The sequence below is a fragment of the Narcine bancroftii genome, chromosome 5 (assembly GCF_036971445.1).
Source record: "Narcine bancroftii isolate sNarBan1 chromosome 5, sNarBan1.hap1, whole genome shotgun sequence".
NCBI classification, from domain to species: domain Eukaryota; kingdom Metazoa; phylum Chordata; class Chondrichthyes; order Torpediniformes; family Narcinidae; genus Narcine; species Narcine bancroftii.
In genome coordinates, this window is record NC_091473.1 from 81,992,617 (window position 1) to 82,010,608 (window position 17,992).

Consider the following 17,992-nt stretch of genomic DNA (forward strand, 5'->3'; position numbering starts at 1 on the left):
CGTTGACTTTCTCCCTATATTGGTCCTTGAGTATGTCCATTGCCTTCCCATACATTGAGGTGCCGCTGATCATTGGGTACACTCAATGTCCGACTAAGGAGAACAGTAGGTGCAGCTTGTTTGCCTCCGTGGCCATGATTTCAGGGGAATTGTGCAGAAAGACCTCAAAGCAGCGTAGCCAGAGTTCAAAACAGTTTGATGCTTTTGGCGATTGTGGGTTGATCTCCAGCTTATTAGGCTTCAAGAGTTGTTCCATCATTTGAAAAAAATTATTGTAAATAAAATTGATGCATTATCAATAACTCAAAAAAATGGAGTTACAGAACAATAGACTTTTATTTACAATAAACTTGAAGGTCAACTGTGCTGTGACTCAGGTGTTTTGGGGAGGTCTTATGGTGTTGGCTCCTTTATACAGGGTCAAGAGGGAGGAGCCACGGGTATAATCACAGAGCAGGGTGGAGCCAGATATATGAGCGTACAGCAGTTCACCACACTTGCTCCCCTTTCCTACCCCAACTCACCTTGCAACAATTAAATCAATAAAGATCAGACCCTGTCCCAATATCACAGCCAAAATAGCATTTAACAAAAGAGAAAATCTTGGCAAACTTCTATCTGTACAGTAAAAGATTTGTTTGCAATTCATAATAGGAAATCAATGACAAAAAAAGCATATTTAGCTTTTATGAACTTCCCAAACTTATTTAATCTTCTGAAAGTCAATGCAGAGGAAATTCTAGAAACTTTCATTTTAATTCTTGAAAAAGGTTTTTTTTTAGTTTTAGTGTAGAGCAGGGTAACAGGCCCTTTTGGCCCATGTGCCGGCACTGCACAAGTACACCATGTGACCAATTAACCAACAAACCCTGTACTTATTTAGAATGTGAAAGGAAACCGGAGCACTGGACGAAACCCATGCAGACACAGGATGAAACGACAAACTCCTTACAGACGGCATTGGATTTTATCCCTGTTTGCAGGTGCTGTGTTAACCACCACCCTGACTTACCACTCTTATATTCTATAAAAAAACATAAGATGTCAATCTACATTATTCACATCTGACTTCCCTGCTCAGATGTTTGCTTGTTCCCAAAATCACAAATCTTCATGCTCCATGGAACATTTGGAGATCCCAGTCTAAATTGATCCTGATAATCTTTAAATATGCCTTGAGACATTGTTCTTTCATCCTTCAGTATTAGCTACCACGTGTTGATCTTCTTTATTTATGGTTGAACAATATATTTCTGCCAATGAAAGCACTCTCTGATCTATGTGTAGATTGTTGTTTCAGTGGTTGTGAGGCACAATATTTGGAGCAATTTTAAACAATTTGTCCTTTTATGTGACTTTACAAAAATACTTTGCTTGAATACGTGAAAATACTGCATTCTCCTTGACTTTGAAAAGTTATTTTACTGTCATCCGACCAAATGGTGACCTGCTATTTTGGAGGCTGATGCACCTTTTGAGTGATTTCTATTAGTAATCATGGGCGCATTTGCTTCAAAAAAAAATGAACACTTTTGGAAATTTACCATTCTGTTCATGAAGTAAGAAACAAAATATTACAGAAGCAGGATTATGTCTGTTTCTCTCTTCGCAGGTATTGTCTGACATACTGAATATTTCCTGCTTTTTCTGTAAAAATCTTCTCTATTCTTGGGCAATGAAATGAGGAGAGTTTATAATAGAGCACGATCAATGTAGCCTTATTCTTCAATATGTTCTTTTTTGCATCACAAATGAAATAACACTGATTATTCTGGTAGTAAGATTTAATACCCATACATCTCATTTACAACATCTGTTCGTACTTGTGAATATTTTAAATTGATTCTTTGTCAAGAGGACTTTCAGGCTGGTCTCCACATGCAGAGTCCACATGTGTGTACATTAGAGGGCAACAGGAATCCCAAACATGAAACTAGAATCATGAAATGGCAAACATGAAACCCAAATAAAGTAATGCGCTGAAAGCTTGTAACAACACTTTTTAAAGTAATTGTACATTTATGTGTGTTCGAGTTACTATATTGTTTCAGAATCTAATTTTGATGTAATCTTTCAGAATGTGTAACAGGGACTTGTAGCATGAACATAAGCTAACCATAGTCAAACAGCACAGAAACAGGTCCTGTGGCCCACAATGGCCGTGTCAGCCATTGCATTCATTTATACTGGTCCCATTTACCCTCATTTGGTCAGTAGCCTTCTTTGCCCTAGTGAATTAAGTGCTTGTCTGGATGCTTCCTGAAGGTTGTGAGAACACCTGCCACCACCACACTTCAGGCAATGGGGGGGGGGGGGGGTGGTGGGGGGAAGAATTTATCTCTAATGTGACTTGAAGATTGTGGATTTTTAAAAAGAAATATCAACCCTTGATTAGTTGTGGTCATATTTGTGCAAAACTGGCAGTATTTTTATCTAACTTTCATATCTCTCTTCATATCATCTAACTTTCTGGTGCTTGGAGTGTGGCCATTGGGTGACAAGAGTCTGTCTTTGTATTGGAAAAAGGTGTCAAAGATTATACTCATTAGCTGCACAATCCCTAAATACAATTTTTTTTATTAGATCCTCACAATTAACTACAGGAACTGTATAAAACATTAATGCAAAGTTTAAATAGGTTCAATATGTTCTGTTAGAAAATAAATTGTATGCATATTGAAGAATTAATTACCCTCAAAAATAAAACCATCTTTTGTCATTACAAGTCTGCTCTTGTGAACACTTCACATGCAACTTTAATAAAAAGCCAAAGAAAAAAGTAATTAATTGGTGTAATTGCTCTTTTGAAATTGAGATGTGAAAAAGCACAAAATAAAATGCAAGGATATTCTTTTGAAAGCAAATTCAGCTCAGTGAGCTTTTCTTCAGATATTAGTGTTGAAGTATTTCTAATTCTTATGAGTTAATACAGATAGTTATTGCAAACTGGAAGTGCATCTGAGTAATCGTTTATATGGACGTTATTCTCTTCACTTGCTGAACATTACCTAAGATTAGTAGCATGTTAAATATTGATAACACTACAAAATGTATCAATGTAAATTATTTTGTAGTTTTGTTCAAAAAGTGATAATGTAAAGTTATAGCCTGTCTCAACGTTTTTCTGTCTGTCTCAATAACTGAAATTGCACTGATGTATCAACTTTGTGCTCATTTAAGCTTAGTTCAAGTGCCACAGAACTTCTTCTGAGCTGTCAATCAGACAGAATGTATATTCACTCAGTCCCCATTATAGAAGAATACTCCCACCTGCACCAGTGTAACATCTCTATACATTCTGAGTAAATTTGCAATTTATCTCAAGATCACAAGACAGGAGCAGGAAGGCCCATTGCCCATCGAGTCTGCTCTGCCATTCTAATCATGAGCTGATGCACCTTCCCACTCAGTCCCACTCCCTGTCATCGTTGATGCCCTGACTAATGAAATACCTGTCAATCTCTGCTTTAAATACACCCGAAGACCTCACCAAAAGCCGCCTGTGCAACAAGTTCCACAGACTCATGATGCCCTGACTAAAGAAATTTCTCCGCATTTTTTTTAAATCAACTCTTTTTTTTAATCCTGAGGTGGTGCCCTCTTGTCCTAGACTCCCTAACATGGGAAACATCCTTGCCACATCTACTTTGTCCAGGCCTTTCAGCATTCAAAATGCCTCTATGAAGTTCTCCCTCATCCTTCTGGTATCCAACGAGTACAGTCCAAGAGCCAACAATCATTCATCATGTGCTAAGAAGTAGAACATGAAAATCTGCAGACACTGAGATTGAAGTAAAACACACAATGCCAGACAGTGTCCTTTATGTAGCAAAGGTTAAAAATAGATAACCGATGTTTCAGGCTTGAGCCCTTCATCAAGGTATATAAAAAAAATGTCGGCAGGTGTCGGAGCAAAAGAGTAAGGGGAGGTGTGGTTGTAAAGGCAGAAGGTGATAAGTGGAGAAGGGAAGGAGGGAGGGGACAGCAGCGATCAAGGAGAGGAAAGATGGTTTTTGAAGGGAGGGAGGAGAACTGGGAAGGAGGGAGGGGAAGAGGAGAGCAGATTAGCAGAAACCAGAAAAGTCAATGTTAACGTCATCTGGCTGGAGAGTTCCCAGATGGAAAATGAACTGTGTTCCTCCAATTTGCGGGTGGTCTTGGTGGGATAGTATACAAGGCCATGGACAAACATGTAAGTATGGGAGTGTGACACAGAACTGAAATGGTTGGCTACTGGGAGGTCTCTGTCACTGTAGTGGATGTAGTGAAGGTGCTCAGCAAAGGGATCTCCCCTTTCATTCTGGTATCATTCTAATAAATCTGTGAACCTTCTCCAACTCCAGCACATCTTTTCTCAAATACAGGGCCCAAAACATCTGCACAGCACTCCAAGTGAGGTGTCAGCAGTGCTTTATACAGTCTCAACATTTCCATCCCTGCTCTTATCTGCTATGCCAACATCACATTCGCTTTCTTCACCACTGACTCAATCTGGAGGTTAACCTTTAGGGTATCTTGCATGAGGACTCCCAAGTCCCTTTGCACCTCGGGACTTTGAATTTTCTACCCATCTAAATAATAGTCTGCCTGTCTATTTCTTCTAGCAAAATACATGCAAGTTCCAACAACCACCTCTTTGCCCATTCTCCTAATCTATCCAAGACTCTGCAGCCTTTCTGTGTCCTCAGCACTACGCGCCCTACTACCTATTTTGGTATCATCTGCAAATTTAGCCACAAAGCCATCAATTCAAATAATTTATATACAATGTAAAAAGAAGCGGTCCCACATCAACCCCTGTGGAACATCACTCTTCACCGGTAACCAACCAGAATAGGATCCCTTCATTCCTACTCTATTTCCTGGTGACCAGCCAATGTCCTACCCATTCTAGTATTCTTCCTATAATTCCATGGGCTCTTGTCTTGTTTAGCAGCCTCATATGTGGCACCTTGTCAAAGGCCTTTTGAAAGTCCAAATACACAACAACCACTACATTTCCCCTGTCTATCCTACTTGTGTTCTCTTCAAAAATTGCAATAGGTTTTTTAGGTATGACATGCCGACTTAGGTCTAACTTTTCATTATACCTCCCAGGTATTTCATCTTTAACAATCGATTCCAACAGTTTCCCAACCCCTGACATCAGGCTAATAATTTTGTTTCTGTTGCCTTGCTCCCTTCTTAAACAGCGGAGTGACATTCGCAATCCTCCAGTCCACCAGAACCATCCCAGACTCCATTGATTCCTGGAAGATCATTACCATTGCCTCCACAATCTCTACTGCTACCTTCTTCAGAACCTGAGGGTGCATCCATCCAATCCTGGAGACTTATCTACCCTTAGAACACTTAGCTTCCCAAGTACCTTCTCTCTCATCATCTTGACTGCACTCACTTCTCTTCTGAGAGAGAACTGGTATGCTACTAATGTCTTCCACAGTAAAGATTGATCCAAAATATTCATTCATTTCCTCTGCCATTTCCTTGTCTCACATTACAACATGTCTAGCATCATTTTCTATCAGTCCTATGTCTACTTTGGGCACTCTTTTGCTCTTTATACAGAAATATCCCTGGGGATGCTGGATATGCAAAATTTCCGATTGACTGAGACACGCTCTTACAATGCCTAACTAATGCATCTGCATTAAGAATTAAAAGTATAAAAGACAAAAGACAACGTAAAATGTAAAGTAATTTGAAAATAAAATCAATATTGTAGTCGTAATTATGTAAAGTTCACCTTAATCAGGTAATTCTTGTAAATTACAAAATTTAAATTTGAACCCTGTCGTTGGTGCGGTAACAGTGTGGTGCTATCTGTGCTGCCATTATAATTAATCCTGCCCCTCCTCCAAGGTTACAGAGAAAGCCTTACAAATATATCAAATACTAATAAAGATAAAGGCACTTTTTAGGCAGGGATAGGGAGACACTTTGGGAGAATTATCCCAGTGGAGAGCAGCATCAGCTGACTGTTTATCCTGGGAAGCACCATTTTATTCAAACAAACCATATAGAAACTTTGTTCAAAATGCTGCTATGGGCTGGATGTGACCGGGGCGCTCCGGTGGCTGAATATTTGCTCTCATCTTCACCAAGGGGTGTGTGTTGCTTCGGAGAACATTTATTTTCACAATTTTAAACTTTTATTTAAATTTGTATTTATTCATATTTTTAAAAAAAAATTTCCTTTTGCTGGATGGTTGGGTTGCTAATTGTTCGAATTCTGAATATCATGTATTTTACTGTATATTTTAAATAAAGCTTTTAATATCCTCTTTGATATTATTTGCTAACATCCTTTCATAATTCATCTTTTCCTTCCTAATCATCATCTTAGTTTTCTTCTCCAAGTTTTTAAAAGTTTCCCAGTCCTCTCTCTTCCCACTAATTTTTGCTTCCTTGTATCCTGTGTTTTTTGTTTTTATTTAGGCTTTAACTCCCCTCATCAGCCACTATTGTCTCATTTTCCATTCACAAATTTTCTTTTTGGTATGTGCCTGTCCTGTGCTTTCCTGATTTCTCACAGTAACTCCAGCCATTGTTGATCTGCTGCTTTCCTAATGTGCTTTTCCAATTGACTTTGGCCAGATCCTCTCTCATGCGACTGTAATTTCCTTTACTCCACTGAAATATCAAAACATCGGACTCCAGCCTCTCCTTTACAAATTTCAAAGTGAACTCAATCATATTGAGTTTACCTCAGTGGTTTTCAACCTTTTTCCTTTCCATTCATATACCACTTTAAGTATTCCCTATGCCATAGGTGCTCTGTGATTAGTAAGAAATCGCTTAAGATGGTATGTGGATGGAAAGAAAAAGGTTGAAAACCACTGTTTTAATCGTACTTAATTAACTCGTTACTTGCACAGTTTCATAACTCTAAAGGAAATGGGCCAATGACAATTTTTCTTAAGCAAAATATTTCAGTAACAATTGGGTCTAGAGCAGTGGTTCTCAACCTTCCCTTCCCACTCACTTAAAGTGGTATGTGAGTAGAAAGAAAAAGGTTGAGAACCACTGCTTTATCTGAAGTTCTCTTATCACCCTTGGTCCATTACCCAGCACCCAATCCAAAACAGCTGAGCCCCTGGTGGGCTCATCAACAAGCTGTTCCAAAAAGCCATCCCAAAGACATTCTACAAACTCTCTCCTGAGACCCTGTGCTGACCTAACCTACCCAATCTACATTTATGTTCCAAATGTTGCTCAGAGTGAGGCATACTGCTAAATTTGTGCAGAATTTTACTTTGAATATATTCACTTAAAGCTATGTTGAAGCTGCACCTTGGCGGCCTCTGCTCCATAAAAGCTTAGAGAACTGAGCCTCGAGCTGCAAATTTGATTCAGGGTAGCAGTGTAAATCTGTAATTTTGATTCCAATAGCTCTCCCTGAGCCCTCTCCTATCTTATCACATAGCTACACTGGTATTAATTTATGTTAATTTATATTTTACACAATCACCTATATTCAAATTTACTTAGCTGTGTTCCATACATCTGGGATCTCTTTGAACACCTGGGCTGGAGATTAAGGAAAATTAATTTATAAAATACAAAAACACATTTCATATATCTGGTCATTTGATTATAATCTTTCCACCCCCTCACTTAAATTTATGCCCTCTAGTTTTAGATTCCCCTACCATGGGAAAAAGACACCCCTCATGATATTTATAGACCTCTGTTTATTGCCCCTTAGCCTCCTACATTCTATGACCAAGTGCAGTCTCACTGTTGTCCTGTACAATTGTCCTGGCTCCCTCCTGTATTTAGTGCCCTGAGCGATGAGGGTATGTATGCATGCCAAATAGCTACTACACTACTCTGTCTATCCATGTCACCACTTTCATGGATCTTTGTCTTTGCACACCTCCCCCCCAAAAAAAACAAGTCTCTTTATTCTACAGCACTCTCTCGGGCCCTACCATTCACCATGCAAGTCTTGCCCCTTAATTAATCTACAAAATGTAATAACTGAATTAAATCCTACCTGCCATTCCTTAGCCCAATTTCTCAATTCATCTTGCTTCTATTGTAATCTTAGATAACCTTCTCTATTGTCTACTATTCTACTAATTTTGGTGCCATCTACAAACTTACTAACGACATTGTCATTCAAGTGTTTAAAGCAGAAGATGAACAACAGTGGATTCAGCACCAATCCCTGTGGCACTCAAGCGGTCACAGGCCTCCCAGCTGAGTAACAATCCTCCACTCCCACCCTGTGTCTCCAACCATCAAGCCAATTCTGTATCCAAGCAGCCAGCTCTCCCTAGATTCCACGCGATCTGACTTTCAAGACTAGCCTTCCGTTCAAGAGCTTGTCAAAGGGCTTGCTAAAGTCCATATACCACCCTGTCCTTGTCAATCTTTTTGGTCTCCTCTTCAAAAAAAAACTCAATCAAATTCATGAGACATTAATTTCCTAAGCCATGGAGACAATTTCTAATCAGTCCCTGCCTTTCCAAATGCAAGTAGATCCTGTCTCTCGCAATACCTTTCAGTCATGATCATATTGAATTGCAGGGCAGGCTTGAAGGAACAGACGGCCTATTCCTTTAATTTTCTTGCCCCTTCAGTTAAATCCTCGACATAACAATTGTTTATTATGCCTTTATTATTGTCTTTTCTTGACATGAGTGTGTAAAGTGGAGTCCAATATTTTCATATATGTCACTATTAAAAAAATACTTTGCTTTCTGTTTAAAATATGTTTCACATTATTTTCCATCTGCTGCTCACTTGTCTTTACCCACTTAAAATCTTTTCATGTCCTCCTCCCTGCTCACAATCTTATCTTGATTTGCATGATCTGTAAACTTGGAAATATATGAATTTGATCTCCTCAGCCAAGTCGTACGTTTTGTCCTTTACTGTTCTTCCAAGTTACATACTTCAGCCCCTTCATTCTCCTTTTGTTAGAATAGTTCCTAATCCTTTGAGAAGGTAGTTTCCTCAAATTTGCTGATAGCCAGATGGGACTAGATATTTTTGAATCCATGCAGAACTGCTTTGAATGTAGACTTTTTCATCAGTTTGAAAGGCTGTTGTCCAATGGCTCATTAAAGGAGGTGCTTTATATGCTTAATTCATAATTTCACTGTATTTTAAACATGCTGCTTATATTTGAATCAGGATTGCACCTAGATCTATGTGTTTGGAGCTTGCAGTGAATTTAATCAGAAGCAAGACTTACTTGGTTGAAACAAAATTTAGATAAATGTTTGTAAACTGTCTGCTTGAAGCTGATAAATATAGAATGATTTTAGTGGGTGACAATGGGAAGTCTGTCAGTGTGAACTGCATGAATGAGATGAGCCCTACACCTGAGACAAGTCCATTGTGGATCTAATGCAAACTCGTTCAAAGTGCTCAGTGTCTTATGGTCCTTCAGTGGCAGTCCTAAAGCAGAAGGTTCATTGGAATGGGGGGGAAGTTGAAGTGGGAAATGGTGGAAATTAATTCACTGGTAGAAATAGAACCAGGAGGTACATAGGAAAAGGAATAAACATTTATTTCATCAAGTTGATTCCATCTCAGAATCAGAATTTATTGTTGTGAATTTTTTTGTTCTTTGGTAGCAAATATTGTGATAATTTACATTTAAAATAAATAAATTAGTGCAAAAACAAGAGAAAGTGAGGTAGCATCTGTTGTTGATTGTCCATTCAGATATCTGATGGCAGAGGGGAAGACGTTCTTATGCCACTTGCTGTTTGTCTTCTGTTCCTCCTTTCTGACAGTAGCAGTGAGAAGAGGGCATGGCCTGGACAGTAAGGGCCCACAATGGTTTCTTAAGACACCACCTCTTGTAGATATTCTCGATGGAGTGAAGACTGATGCCCATGATGGTGCTGGCTGAGCTCACAACTCTGAAGTTTCTTCCTGTCCTATGCATTGGCAGCTCCATACAAGATAGTGATGCAACCAGTCAGAATGCTCTCCATGGTACATCTGTAGAAATTTGCAAGAGTCTTTGGTGACATCTCTTCAAACTCATTACAAAGCGTAGCCACTGGTGAACCTTCTTCATGATTGCATTGACATGGAGGGTCCAGGGCAGATTTTCAGAGATGTTTACATCCAGGAATTTGAAGTTCTTAACCCTTTCCTCTGCTGACTGCTTGATGAGGACTTGTGTTCTCTTGATTTTCTCCTCCTGAAGTCCAGAGTTGTCTCCTTGGTTTTGCTAACATCGAGTGCAAGGTGTTCCTTTGAAACCACTCATCTAGTAGATCTATCCTGTATGCTTCCTCATTGCTGTCTGTGATTCTGCCGATGTCCATTGGCAAATTTGTAGATGGCATTTGAATTACGCCTAACCACACAGTCATGGGGGTAGATTGAGTAGAGCAGAGGATTAAGTGCCCATCCTTGAGGTGTGTCTGTGTTGACAGTCAGGGAGGAGGGGACGTTGTTTCCGATTCCATACTGATGGTGGTCTTCTAATGAGGAAGTTAAGAATCCAATTGCAGAAGGGTGCGCTGAGCCCAGATTTTGAAGCCTTGTTGACCAGCACTGAGGGCATGATGGTGCTGAATGCTGAGCTGCAGACAATGATGTACATGCTGCTGTTGTCTAAGTGATCCAGAGCTGAGCAGAAAGCCAGTGAGATTGCTCTTGTTTTAGAGCGATTGTGATGGTGGGTGAATTGGAGTGGGTTCAGGACTTAACAGTCAATTCTGGCCATGACCAATCTCTCTAAGATTTAATCACAGTAGATGTTAGTGCTACTGGGCGATAGTCGTTGAGGCAGCTCGCTCTGCTCATCTTGGGCACAGGGATGTCCTTTTGAATCAGGTGGGCACCTCTGACTGCAGCAATGAGAGATTGAAACTGTCCATGAAAACTCCAACTAGTTGATTGGCACAGGTTTGTAATGCCCTGCCAGATATGCCATCTGGGCCTAACACTTTGCGAGGATTCACCCTCTTGAAGGATATTCTGACATTGGCCTCAGAGACAGATATCACAGGATTGTCAGCTTCTACAGGGATTCTTGTAGGTACTGTTGAGTTCCCCTTCTCCCTAGTCATTTATGATGTTCAACCTTGCCTTGTAGGATTTAATGGACTGCACACCTTGCCGTAGCTGGCGAGTATCTGACGTTGTCTCTTGCTTCCCTCAGAATTCCTCTACTGCTGAAATGGGATCATGGTTGATCTGTAACATTAGTACAAAAGCCTTTGTCCTTTATTCTTAATTCCATTTGTTAACAAAAATCAAGCTCAGATTTAAAATGAATCATGAAGCAAGCATTAATTCCTGAGAGCGACGATAGTGCCAGATTTCTACCAACTTTTGTTTATAGAATTTCAGACTTGGCTCTAATATTTAGGCTACGATCCCTTGACTCTGAAACCAGCAAAATTATTTTCCTCATCTCTCCCATTCTCATTAGTTTCTCCACCCATTCATTATATTTTAATGATCAAAGTTAACAAATGGCTTTGTCTCTTTGGGCTTTCACTGTCTTTTTTTTCTGTTCAGAAGTTGCATTGTTTTGGGTCTAGAATGGATAACTTCATATTTTTCACTTCTGTTTCTATTTTATTCAGTTGTGAGATGTGGGCAATATTGGAAACATTTAAAGTTCATTCGTATTAATCCTTGAAGATAATTGTTAATTGGGTTCTTAAACCACTGCCTGCAAAAGTAAAATACTGGACATCTAATGCAAATACTCAACAGTAGTAGCTGTTGGGAAAGAAACAGACTCAGTATTTCAGGTTCTTGACTTTTCACTAGAACCCCAATGCTGTTAGATCAGAAGTTGCAGGAATGATAATTTGAAGTATGAGGCCATTTGCTGATGAGGACCCTCTCTATTCCCCTTTTAAGGTGGTAGAGGTGGTGTGTTTGGGAGTATAGACGACATATCCCCACTTCTAATATTTCCCAATTTTGAAACATGTCATGTTCAAGGAAATGTAAGCATCGATATTCCGAATTGCACCATATAACAATTACAGTACGGAAACAGGCCATATTGACTCTTCTAGTCCGCACCGATTTAAGTGAAACTTCACTGTTTCCTTACCTGCTCCCTGCCCATAACCCTCCAACCCCCTCATAACCATGTACTCATCCAACCTCCTCTTAAATGACAAAATTGACCCTGCTGCAACGACCTCTTCCGGAATGTCATTCCATTCAGCCACTACTCTCTGAGTGCAGAAGCTTCCTCTTGTGTAACTTCTAAAGTTTTGACCCTGATAATCCAAATAAATCAAACTTCATAATTGCAGCTTTATGTAGTCTTTAATTAGTTGATATAATATTTGTATAACTTTGCATTGAGATTTTCATAACTATGAATTTACAAAGCATTCAATTATATTTAAGGACAAAACAAAATAAGAAAAGATGATGAGAAAAGATGATTTCAAAGAAAAGTATTTCAATCTTACTCTCCTTCCATGGTTATTCCAAGAATGAGAAGAGAACATCTTGTCCACATGGATATTACCACATATAATGTCACAGTGACTATGGTAACACTACAAAAACAATTTATCCTGAAAGGGATGGTCATAAGACAACCAAAAATCACAAACAAGGTTTTAACCTTTGCAGGAGATGTCTTGAAATGGCTTGAGGAGTCACTGAAGTGCATTTTATGGATATCGCAAGGAGTCAATGATGAAGGAAGTGGAGGATTAAAAGGTGTTGACTGGCATGTCAGACAAAGAAATCAGTTTGTTCTGGTCAAAGTTGAGTTTCTTGAGTGTTGTTGAGGTAGAAATAATTCAGACATGTGAAGAGTGTTCTGTAACACTTTAATTGGTCTCTGCTATCAAAGATGGTGAGGTTTTTGGAGTTTATACTTTTTATTAGCTATGTCATTGCCTGCTTTTATTAGCAACAAGATGTGGAAGGACTGAGAAGTTTTAATCTGAAGTTTTCGTTGGAGGAATGATTCACTATTTTGTATACAATCTTGTGCTATTGCTTCACCTGAAAAGCGATCCATTTTTTTTCCAGTGGGTCTCGTTCTTCTGAGATACTGTTGAGATAGGATTGGTTCCCTACATTGATGCGTATGATGGTGTTTGGGATATGCTCTGAGATCATGTATTGCTGCTTTGGATAGCTCATGATGTTTCATTGAGCTTTGAGCTGCGACACTAAATCTATTCTAAATGTAAAGGATTCCATAGCAAGAGATTTAGTTAAACTTCTCTTTCTTGATGCCATCGTGTTACAATTACACTTAACTCTGAAGCACCTCCAAGGGGGAACATTGGTGTCACTAGAGGGGTGCACAGAGATGCGGACCACACTGAGTGACGCCATCAGAGGGGTTAACAACAAAATGACTGTCTATAAATTTTTTGTGCCGTGTTTCAGCAGAAATTTATTATTTTTATAAAAATATCCCTGTAGTTATAACAACCAAAACATTTTTTATAAGCCCTGTTTACACGTATCAATATGCCTACAAGGCTAAAACTCTATGCTAATTTACTTTTTGAACCTTCTAATGCGCTCTGGTCAGAGCTGTCATTATTCAATTACAATGACGCTTCAAATCACGTGGTTTCGTCTACACATGCTATGAACGCGCGCTGTTGTTTTCATTGCTGCTGGTGTTTTTATAGTTGCGGCTTTTGTCAAATTTTCTGGTGTTTTAGCTACAATATTATGGTGATTAGTATCTGTGAATACATTTAGGCTGTGCATATGATAAGCGTATACAGAGCCGTTGTCATGCCCACACTCCTGTTCGGCTCCAAATCATGGGTCCTCTACCGGCATCACCTACGGCTCCTAGAACGCTTCCACCAGCGTTGACTCCGCTCCATCCTCAACATTCATTGGAGCGCCTTCATCCCTAACATCGAAGTACTCGAGATGGCAGAGGCCGACAGCATCGAGTCCACGCTGCTGAAGATCCAGCTGCGCTGGGTGGGTCACGTCTCCAGAATGGAGGACCATCGCCTTCCCAAGATCGTGTTATATGGCGAGCTCTCCACTGGCCACCGTGACAGAGGTGCACCAAAGAAGAGGTACAAGGACTGCCTAAAGAAATCTCTTGGTGCCTGCCACATTGACCACCGCCAGTGGGCTGATATTGCCTCAAACCGTACATCTTGGCGCCTCACAGTTCGGCGGGCAGCAACCTCCTTTGAAGAAGACCACAGAGCTCACCTCACTGACAAAAGACAAAGGAGGAAAAACCCAACACCCAACCCCAACCAACCAATTTTCCCCTGCAACCGCTGCAACCGTGTCTGCCTGTCCCGCATCGGACTTGTCAGCCACAAACGAGCCTGCAGCTGACGTGGACATTTACCCCCTCCATAAATCTTCGTCCGTGAAGCCAAGCCAAAGAAAAAGAAATGATATTGTAATTTAAATTTAAATCTTGCTAGTTGTTTAACTCCTATTGCCATTACATTCGGTGATATTATGGGAATTACAATTTATGAATAACATTAGTTCAAAAAACATTACTAAGGATTCTGTATGGTCTGGTATGGGGAAGAAGTCCATGGTGGGAGGGGGGGGGGTTGGTGGGTGGTGATGGTGACACCATGCATTACTGCACTGAGTGACACCAACCTTGGGTGGAATAACGTGCGCAGATTCTTTTTCTGGAATTCCCCACAAGAAATGGTGGGAGGAATAAAATCCTTCAGATCTGGCAGCAGCGGTGGCGGCGTTACAGTACCTGAAACCAAGGGATGGAACACTGGAGAAATGTGAGAAAGAAACCAAACAGTAACAAGTTCGGCTTTAACTGACGGATTGCCTGGCACAAATCTAAATGTAATCTGAGCCATTCATATGAATGAAACAAAAATAACATAGTTATCTTCGGTATAAATTATGTTTCAGCTGGACATTTTTGTGTCCTTATTGCCAAGTAGGTTCTAAAGCAAATAAATTTTATTGGTTTGTTGGTTGTGCATTTTAAAAGAGCAATTTAAGCTTGCAAGGGAAGGCGTGGTTTAAAAAAAACAACAGCATACTTATGGTATTATCCAAAACCATTAAATGTTAAATGAGAAAAAAAACACAGTGACCCTTATCCTATCCCCTTTAGCGAAGTTTTAGTCAGCTACTGGAATGCTTTGGTCTAGCACTTTCAACTATTGTAATTGTGGATGTTTTGATTTCCCCCTTAATTTCCTTAGTTTTCTTTCTGGATTTGCAAGCAGAGAGTGAAAATGATATGAGAAGTGGACAGTAAAGCACACTCTAGTCCATCATGTTTATTGAAGAGCGCTACTCACACAGCAGGTGATTCACAGAGCATTAGCAATATGCTCCTCTTTGAATTTTAAATAATGCCCACATTTAAAAGTTTAGCTTATCTGAAGTTGGGATAATGCATTGCTGGTCATGGAAAGTAAAACCAGCTGAAATCTGCATAAACAATGATTAAACATACATTTCTGATCTCATCAGCCTCAGTGATTGGTCCATTAATAAAGGACTTCTACTTTCTTTGGTAGAGATAGGAAAAAAAATTATTAGTACAAAACAATCCACAAATGTTTGGTGTTAAGAACTGAATTAAACTTGGTTGTGATGCTGTATTGCGTGGAATAACTATCAAATCATCTTTTTGTTGTAAGAATGGCGACCAGCAACGGGTTGATACAGTTGGAGGAGTCAACACTCACTGAAGCACATCTCAGCAAATGATCTTGTTTAGGAAAGGAGGTAGCAATAAGACAAAAGATGAGTTGAAACTTCTGGGGCTTACCAAATATTAGCTGCACAATTCATTGATGTTATCTGCATAGTTCATGGAAAATACAACAAAAGAAGAACTTCTTAAATGGAAATATTCAAGATTTTTTTTCTTTTCAGATGGAATATTTGTTTTACAAAAGTCCAATATATCAGCAGTCTGTCTCTTGGTAATCAATCACAGATTGCAAATCACATGAGGAACAAATCTCTAAGATATGTTCTTCATGTCTAGTGTGTTGGGTTATTTTCATGTCTTGTGGTTTGAGTTTGGCTGCTATCATTTTGGAGGAATTTCCTGCCATCTGTATTCAATAGAATTTTCTCACAGATTTGTGCTTGCTTGTAAATATCAGGATCTGGCAGTGATGCTTTGTTCATCTTCACTGACAGCCATTTTAGTTAAACTGTTAACAGCATTTTGGCAAAATCCATGAGATGCAAAGAAGCTTTTTACTATTATTAATAGGAGACCCCAGACACAAGTTGTTGCAGCATTATGAATGTATGATAAAGGGGAAACATTGCTAAAATTCATCTTTTTAGAAGCAATGAAGTAAAACCAGAGCAACAGGCAGAATGGCAAGAAATATAAATGAAAGAGTTAGCAAATGCTGGGTTTGCTTAAAAAATTCATTTGATGTTTTTGGGGAAATTATTCTCACTATATATTTAATAATATATTTTCTTGGGATTTGGTGCATTGGTTATCAGATCCCCAAGAGGGTGACTATTAAATAGAAAAATAAAAAGTTGTTTTGATTTGAAACACCATAAAATACATTTGTATTTTATGTAATGTACTGAATGGCATTAACACTCAAAAGTACATTGTTCCTATCCCATAAATGGATGTACAATTGTAACAACATACTATAAACACACTACATTAATATGAACTTAGTTTGAATTCAATATGTAATGGTTATCCTAAGACTGGAGGAATTACAAATCAATTTAATAACTTATGTGGTGGATATAGAAACCTACAGAATCACAGATGGCAATGCAGATGCATACAGGAGGGAAATAGATCAGCTGGTTGAATGGTGTCACAACAACCTTGCACTCAATATTAGCAAAACCAAGGAGATGATTGTGGACTTCAGGAGCAAATCAGGTGAACACAAACCAGTCCTCATCGAGGGGTCAGCAGAAGAAAGGGTTAAGAACTTCAAATTCCTGGGTGTCAACATCTCTGAAGATCTGCTCTGGGACCTCCGTGTCGATGCAATCACAGAGGAGGCTTGCCAGTGGCTATATTTGGTGAGGAGTTTGAGGAGATTTGGTATGTCACCAAAGACTTGAGAATTTCTTTCCTTTTTCAATATTTTTATAGGATTTTTCAGAAATAGTGCATAAGTAAAAGTCATTAATCCAAGGTAATATACAATAAGGAATATTCAGAGGAAAAAATATTATATAAGAAAAATAAAAGTTATAAATAAACTCAATGCTATAACAATCATACAGTAAAAAAGTGACAAACACTTATACCATTACAGCTAATGGAGAAAGAATTAAAAAAAAATAACTATTATATTATGCTACAAATTCTAACCCCTTCCCTTTTGAAGTTATCTGGTAAGTACATATAATTTCACTACCATTGAAAGAAACCACAGACTCACAAAGCAAAATGCAAGTGATCTTATAAATTATAAAAAAAGGGCCGCATAAACTTAGAACATTTAAATCTGCTACAATAGAAGAACATCTGATTTTTTTTTCCAAAGTTGGGCAAGCCTTCATATCAGATAGACATTGAGTAGGAGGGACAGCATCTTTCCATCTCATCAACATTGAGTAGGAGGGACAGCAGCTTTCCATCTCATCAACATTGAACATCTAGCAGTAAGAGTGGCAAAAGAGATGACATGGGATTGAGACAAATTTAAATTCAAATCAGTTGTCTTATAATTATAGGATTAGGGATCAAATTCACATTGAGAACTAAAGATAAGATATGAAAAATATCTTCTCAAAAAGTAGAAATAGAGGAACAAGACCAAAACTTATGTTACAAAGTATCTTCTTCAGTCTCTCACATTGTGAGAAAATGCTAGAGTAAAATTTAGCCAAGTGAACTTTAGAAAAGTAAGCTCTATGTACTACCTTAAATTGTAAAAGCGAATGATGGGCACATATAGAGGAGGAATTTACCAATTTTAAGATAGAATCCCATGTATTATCTGAAAATGAAAGTTGAAGATCTTGCTCCCACAATTTTAAAAAATCTTATCTAGGGTTAATAAATCCAATAATAAATAATATGTAGCTG

The 17,992-nt window shown here is 38.8% G+C and overlaps 1 protein-coding gene across 3 annotated transcripts in view; it reads left to right on the forward strand.

The window, feature by feature from the left end:
• The window catches only part of LOC138763621 (zinc finger protein GLIS3-like), a 331,893-nt gene that overhangs the window by 1,000 nt on the left and 312,901 nt on the right, over positions 1–17,992 (forward strand). For 2 of the 3 annotated variants that reach the window (XM_069938091.1, XM_069938093.1), the window contains exon 2: positions 884–983. The exons of the other annotated variant lie outside the window; for it this stretch is intronic. In XM_069938091.1, the coding sequence (XP_069794192.1) occupies positions 932–983 (52 nt within the window). In that variant the 5' untranslated portion in view covers positions 884–931. The remainder of the gene's footprint in view (positions 1–883; positions 984–17,992) is intronic. 3 annotated transcript variants of the gene reach the window in all.